The 7,500-nt window shown below is 37.6% G+C and overlaps 1 protein-coding gene across 1 annotated transcript in view; it reads right to left on the bottom strand.

The window, feature by feature from the left end:
• The window catches only part of LOC138056879 (alpha-aminoadipic semialdehyde synthase, mitochondrial-like), a 27,578-nt gene that overhangs the window by 16,485 nt on the left and 3,593 nt on the right, over nt 1-7,500 (bottom strand). The window contains exons 5-12 of the mRNA XM_068902806.1: nt 7,102-7,180; nt 6,755-6,885; nt 4,743-4,925; nt 4,003-4,088; nt 3,546-3,657; nt 2,657-2,719; nt 1,885-1,949; nt 844-986 (exon numbers count right to left, since the gene is read on the bottom strand). Of these exons, the coding sequence (XP_068758907.1) occupies nt 844-986; nt 1,885-1,949; nt 2,657-2,719; nt 3,546-3,657; nt 4,003-4,088; nt 4,743-4,925; nt 6,755-6,885; nt 7,102-7,180 (862 nt within the window). The remainder of the gene's footprint in view (nt 1-843; nt 987-1,884; nt 1,950-2,656; nt 2,720-3,545; nt 3,658-4,002; nt 4,089-4,742; nt 4,926-6,754; nt 6,886-7,101; nt 7,181-7,500) is intronic.

Here is a 7,500-nt window from a genome sequence, read left to right as displayed (position 1 = left end):
GTTAAAACACTTTCCCTTAGGAATTTTGTCAATCGGAACAAAACTAATACACTTTCTTCACCGAAAGTGTCTCTGAAATTTTCAATCCCTGATTTGACAAAATAGAAACCGACTACGAAAAAAAGAAAAACATGCAACAGTTTGCTTTGAGACCTTCAACCATCCGCCTTTGCTTTTTGACTCAAAGTGGAATTTTTAAGAGTTTTTGAGAAATAAGAGAGATTAGGGACACTTTCCATTTGTCAGAACTGACCGGCCAGACCTGGCATTTCGAAGGACTAACTCTACAACGCCTTACTAACACACTTTGTGGATGATAGATAGTCCTCCAGAAGAATGCGAGGTATTATCATGCAAATGTTCCTTCAAATTGTTGCATTTTTTTGCAAGCTGGCCAGTTCTGACAAAAGGAAAGCACCCTAGGTTCGCTTTTACATCAAAAGGCAAACGTCGCACTAAAGTTTGCTGTTTGCCGAATCTCTGTCAAACCTAGTCATCTTCAATTCTCAGCGGTCATTTATTTTGCAATGGTTATTCACAGTTATAGAGAATGTAGTACTCAAAAGGGAGACATAAGGTAGAATACGCGGATTCAGTCAGTTAGGATTTCTCTTTCGGGATAATTGAGAGAGCACGGTGGTGTTAAGTGAGTTGAGTTTGATTGTACGCTAGTCTGCTCCCGAGATGTTTTCCTTTACGGGAAATCCGGTTTTCCCCTCTTGCCAAAAGAACAACGTTTAGTTTGATTTTAACGTACAGAGTCCCCAATTAGCGCCCCATCGCTGGAAGACTTGACACTTAAAGTTCATTTATCACAACGTACAATTAGTAAACAAGACCCACCGATTGTGACGGCAACACTCTTGTCCTTTGTCAGATACTCAACACACGGTGCCACAGTAAACCCAGACCCAAGCAAAAGGACCTTTTGTTTGACTGGTATGGTCACGTTTGGTCCTAATGCCCGAGCTTTGGCTTCTTCTTGGCTATGAAAATTGACCATAACAATGAGAGCGTTAATAGAGACAAGGCTCAAGTCACAGTTCTAAGGCCGCATAACTTTATTCAGTGGATAAGTCACTATACAGAGCATAGACTAAAATTTACAGCTTTCGGACAAGCCATTAATTAGATGTAGTTGAGTGTGAATATTCGTTGTTTAGCCAGCAAATGCCAAAAGGCAACCAGTCAGTCAGTTTCTCAGTCAATCAGTCAGACACTCTAGCAGTCAAACAGGCAGTATATCAGTCTATCAGTCTATCAGTCTTTCAACCAGAGAGTAGGTGAGTCTGCCACAGAAAGTCAGTGAGTAAGCTAGCGGGTTAGTGAGCTCGCCTGTCAGCCGCTAGTTTGTGATCCTGTCAGTCACTCATACACAATAGAGAGATTTAGCTGGTCTGTGCTTGTCATAATAGCCAGGAAATTCTCTTATTCTAGCTTATTCTATCTCTTCAATTTCATATCTCATTCTGAAGCTAACAGGAAAGGAATCAGCTATAGAACCAAACACTCCCCTTTGAGTTTTGATACAACGCAAATTTCCATCCTGAAGTTTGCCGTTCACCGTAAATGCGATGCTAGTATCATTCACTTACGTCAGGTAGTCTGAGTTGGTCAGTCATTGAGCCAGTTGGTCAGACCTCCTTTGGTAAATGACTCACCACGAAGAGGTACAAATGTTAACCTATCGACAGTTATTCTATCAGATGCAAAAGAAAAAATAGTACTCCTTCGAGCCGTGCAACATAACAATTTCGTTACTATAAAATGGAGCAATTTCCATTAGCCAGACGACTGTAAGTCAGGGATTGGTAATCTGGATTATTAAAAGAGACAAGGGGAGGTACTATTGGCGAAAACAGTAGCAACACAAGATGCTCATACCTTTTTCTCAAATCGGCAATGTATTCGTAGCTTGGTGTAAGCTCCCCATTTGAAGTAATAATGGCCTTTTCAAAAACAACACAAGCAAATCAATGACAAGTGCGGTTAACATCGGGCCAGGGACTCCATATGGTTAAATCATCAAACCAGCTCGTGTGTTCTGCTTTGACTGACGTAATGTAAAGAATGGTCAAATAGGAAAAGCGCCTTTCGTTTTCAGACAAAAAACGTCGGCCAAGTGTTAAAACGCAAATATGAATATTTAATGAGATAATACAAAGCGTGCTGCACGCTTTGCACGTGCTGAAAATGACAACTGCACATGCGCAGCAACGATTTTTGTGCTAGCTAGAGCTCGCAGAGCATGCGTAGCGGATGATTTGTTCTTTCTGCAAAGATGGAAAGGTTATATATAGCAGTTGATTCCTCAGAAAGGACCGAAGGAGAGCATCGTTTTCAGTGGTAAGTCTGTTAATAAATTTTATGCCTTTTACTAACAACCAGGAACATACATCATGGCTTACAAGATACAATAATAAAAGAAATGTACTGTAGCTATGTTAAAAACCAAACTAAATTATACAATCGAAGTGTATACATGCAGGAATCAGAGGAAAGGCAAAAACAAACATCAAAGTCATCGTAGCTTGAACTGAGGGCCAAAAGCTCCACCATGCACGGAAAAAACTTTGCTTTGTAGGTGTTAGTTCATTACCATCATCATCATCATCATTATTATTTTGTGCACCAAAGATGTGTGTGAAGTACTTACATTCCTAACCGTGTCTGACAAGTGATGCTGTTCTTCAAATGGAGCTGTTGCATGTGAATCAATCTGCAAATTAAATAGTAAGTGTTTTGAGAGTTTCACCTGAATGCAGCCTTCTCAAAATCGGCCGGTCGACGGCTCAATGAGCCGCCTCCTCAGAAAGCTTGACCGTCTCCTTCTAGTCAGAAAATGTCAGACACAATACATTTTAAGCTCGAACGTGAAGTCACTGGAGATATTTTAAAACCGTGAAAAAAGTTTGTTTGAAGTACAAATTTTGGGTCCACAATATTTTTTTGCCTCGCGCACATGAAATGTTTATTTAACTAGCATTCCAGTATTTCTCATCAGACTCCGAGCAAGTGTCAAATCCATATGTGAAAGTTCGTCACTTTAAATCCACCAGATTGCACTAAATTGCATCTGTGAATGTCTAAATTTGAAAAAATCCGAGGGGGAGCATGCCCCGAGACCCTCCTAGAAGCTTGCATCCTTTTGGGCACTCGCTTGGGTGCCTTTAGCACCAAACCTTCTCCACCTTCTTTATGACCTGCTCCCAAAAAATATTTTGAGAAGGCTGTGAATGTATGAAAATGTGAAACTTGACTAAAGTAGATCAGTTTTATATAAAAGGAAAGGAACTTTCTAAGTGTCTAGTCATTCTAGCACTGGAGCACTACATAATTGGGAACACTGTCAACGGAAAACCATAGTAGTACACTGAGAAATACCTCTCCGTGCAGAGTTACTGTAGAGAACCAACAAACCACGTGTGACGTCGAGTCTGGGAATCGAACCCGGGCCACATTGGTGAGAGGTGAGTGCTCTGACACCACTGCACCATCCCTGCACCCAAAAGCTCCAAAATTGATGATGTGTTAGCATTACTCACCATTTCCTGCAGCCATGGTACCAACAATTTGCCAAAATAATCTGTGGCTTCTCGTGGCAACTGAGCAGGAAGATTATCAATGGAGCAAATGAGAACTCCATCACCAGCCATTCTGAAATAAACGAGGTTAAATGAACACTGAGTGAGCGAAGTATAAGAAACGAAACAAAGTATAAGAAAAGTATAAGAAAGTATATGCCAGATTCAAAATCGCCAATGCATGTGGGCTGATATGGATTTGTCAAAGCAAGGTTTTTTGAATCCTCAATCAAATTTTAATTGATTTAATTTTTAATAGTTAGCTAATTGGCTGTTTTAGGCCTTTCCCAACAGCAAAATTGACATTTTTGTCACTACAGTATTTCAAGCAAAAACAGTTCAAATTGTAATTTAAAATTACTGTTACACCATTAAGTCATTAATAAATTAACTATACATGTATAATAATATCAATTACCCAATCTGCGAGGTGCCTGACTTAATATTGTATAAGTGAAATGGATATTCGATTGTAGTACACTCAGTCATGAATTCTAAAGAACCCTGCAAGTTGAAAAAAAAACAAGGAGATGTTGGAGTGAAAGTATTACCATGAAGGAAAAATTAAAATTAAAGATTGAAGGAGATAAATGAAGAAAAGACTTTTAAAAGGAAGAATGGACTAAAACAAACAAAAAGAGCAAAAATCCAACAATGGAACAATGGGAGTCTGGAAGGAAGAGAGAGAAATGAATAAATGAAAGCATTGGCAAAGAAGAAAGGAAGAATTGAAGGGAGAAGGATGGAAGGACAAACAAACAAACAAACAAACAAATAAATAAACAAATAAAGGAGCAGTCAGATTAAAAAAAAAAAAGGAGACAAGACAATCAAGAAGGAAGAGAAGGAGAGATGCATAGCAGCCAAATAGACCAACAAGCAAGGGGACATGTAGACATTTTGGATGCCAGAGGATAAACATGCAGAACATTCATCAGTGGGCAGGTAAATCGTAGGCAAACTAAAAGACATACAGTTGTATGGAAGTGGCAGATGGACAGTAGATGAACCTTCAAGTAAATGACTTAATAAAATGAACACTTGACAACTCCAGGAAAATGAATAAGGCAGGAAAGAGAGGATTGACATCATTCAGACATAGGTGTACACAGTGTGCCTGCAAGAGGTTCAAATGACAATCATTACAACTTTGCTTACATCACAATCTGCAGATATGTCGCAAATGGCCAGTAATCTTTGTGGAAGGCTAGGACAGCCTTCATATGCACTTGATCTCTTCATTGTCCTTAGCAAATTTCTTGCATCACCATAAGTAAGAAGGCGTGGAACGTGAGGAGCCCAGTAGGTGCCGTTTACCAGAACACTCATGTAAGGTGCAATCTGTTAGTAAGATAAAGAGACTGGATTAAGACTAGATAAATTGTAGGTTATAGCAGTCCAGACCAGTCCAGGTTACAAAAAAAACTATTTTGAAGGCACTGTGATTAAAGCCCAAGTTCCAAAATCCCCGGAACCAGCAATTGTTCTGCTGTAAGTTCAACCATCTCCTTTGCTGTCTTTCACACATTATAAATTAATTTTTTTGACACTGATCATTGACAGTGTCCAAAAGGAGTCACTCAATCAGTCACCAACCAAATTCAACATTTTTTTATTAAGCTCATTTTGATATAAATAACAAATTATCTTTTACTAATTGAAGAGTTTTCCTGAATGCTTTAAAACACTTGCAATATTAAACTGGCTGCATTAATCTCATCTAGATAAAAAAAATCATCATTACTTTACTTTTTCAGAACTCTGTTCAGAGTTCTGAAAAAGTAAAGTAATGATGATTACTAATGATGATTAATAGGAAACAATCATATAATCCAAAGTTTTTTGCCAAGTCAGCAATCTTAGTTTTTACCCATAATACATTGCGCATCCTAAAACTAATTTTACACACTTTAGGGTAACATATCAGCTTTTTTCTGTTTTTTTCGTAGTGGGCTTTGTTGATAGCCTTTTTTTTTCCTTTTGTTCTTTTCTCCATCTTTTCACGGCTATTTTTGGAGTTGTTACGTAACAAACAGCTTCTGGAACCTTCTTGGGAGGTTACCAAGGGCACATGTTGATGCATGGAAGGAATTGCCCGAAATCATGGCGAAATGGTCATGTTGTTTCGCTGTCTTTCTCGCGAGAAAATCCTACATGTAATAGGAGACTCATGGAGAAGCGTTTCACAAGGCTTAAGATTTAGAAAAACTCTTCTTGCGAGCTACCTACTTTATATTTTAACGTGGAAATGCTCATGAACGTTCGTTTTGAGATGAGATTCAAATGTGGCGGCAATCCGAAGGTTTTGGATCCATTGCGGGCATTTGGGAAGAGTTTGACTTTCGTTGATGCTTTTAATGGCATATCAAACCATGGAGCGTTTCACAAGGCTTGAGATTCAGACTTTTTCTTATTGCGTTGGAGCGAATGGTCCTAGATTGTTCATATTTTCAGGAAAGAGTCCCCAGAAAGTGAGAACGCCGTCTGCGGTGGTATTTTTATTTTTCACCTCGTTTTTGTAACTTGTCTGGGAACCTTAATTTTAACTGCAGAAGTTCAGAGCAGTATCGTGACGCCCTAACTACGAGGTACTTTTTTGGAATTTTAACCATACATATTCTAGTTTTAGAAAAGTTGAGTTATTAGGTTGAAAGTATGTTTGGTCCTTGTAATTTTAAGATTTTTCCAAACGATAATGGGCGTTTTGGTCTAGATATATTTTTTATCGAACAACATTTCATCTGGGTAAATGTTACGCGTGACGGCCATATTTTTAATCAATTTTGTCAAACAAAAATTTCGCCAAAAATAAGAGTGCAGTGAATATTCACGAAACTTTGCATATTTATTGACAAACATGTTACCCTTATTTGTGTGAAATCTTACAAATGTACGGCTTATAATAAAGAAGATATTTGGGAAGGAGTTTGTGTCACTCTGATTGTACACATGTAATGTGCTACTGATCTGAAATGTATGTGTTGTTGCTTTTGTTTAGTGAACGGTATATTCTGGTTAACGCCTGAACAATTAAGTCCTAAATTATTATTTATGAAGATCCTGTATGTGGCTGGCACTTGAACATTGCTGTGATTAGCAATGTCTTAAAAAAACTACAAAGCTACAACTTTATCCACTTGCTTCCCTTGACATGTTATTGAAATGCCAACCTTTTCAGCAAATGTAGACCTGTATCTATCTGGATGTGCATCATATTCCTCTGCATCAAAAATGCCACCTCCAGCTTTAGGTACAAGGTAGTCTTCACGACTCACTACCGTACCGATAACTTTGCGATGATCTACAAATTTAAAGCAGGATCAAAATAAAAGTGTTACAAATGTATTAAAAACAAGGAGATTTTTCTTACGAAGATATAATCACTGGATACAGTAATAGAGGCATTTGAAAGCATCTGAGTTTCTATTGATGAGAAATACAAGTACTCCTCGTTATTTAGCAATATTTTGCAGAATTAGAAAATATTTTTGAACAGAAAAAAAAAAAACATTTGTACCAGTGCTCTGAATTGCCTTTTTCAATTCATCAGGTTCAACATAGATGTGAGGAAGTTCTTGAAACATTTCCTGAGCTCCCTGTGATAAAAATGTGATCACATTACTTAATACATTGGATCAAAATCATGTCAGTCCAACTTTACAATTAATAAGAATGGCAAATCTTTGTTCCTCTTATAAGCAGGTAGCTAATGAACCTCAGTCTGGACCAATTATCTCCATTTCTGTGCCATGAAGGTAAAAAAACAGTAGAATAAAAAGCTACAATTGCCACATGTTGAGTGAGTAAAAGAACTAGTCACCATTGTACCTCCACAATAATAATTTAATAATAATGATAATAATAATAATAATATAATAATAATAATAATTATTATTATTATTATTATTATTATTAT

Source organism: Montipora capricornis, chromosome 7, assembly GCF_036669925.1.
Source record: "Montipora capricornis isolate CH-2021 chromosome 7, ASM3666992v2, whole genome shotgun sequence".
Taxonomy (NCBI): Eukaryota; Metazoa; Cnidaria; class Anthozoa; order Scleractinia; family Acroporidae; genus Montipora; species Montipora capricornis.
This window is presented reverse-complemented; position numbering and strand designations above follow the sequence as displayed.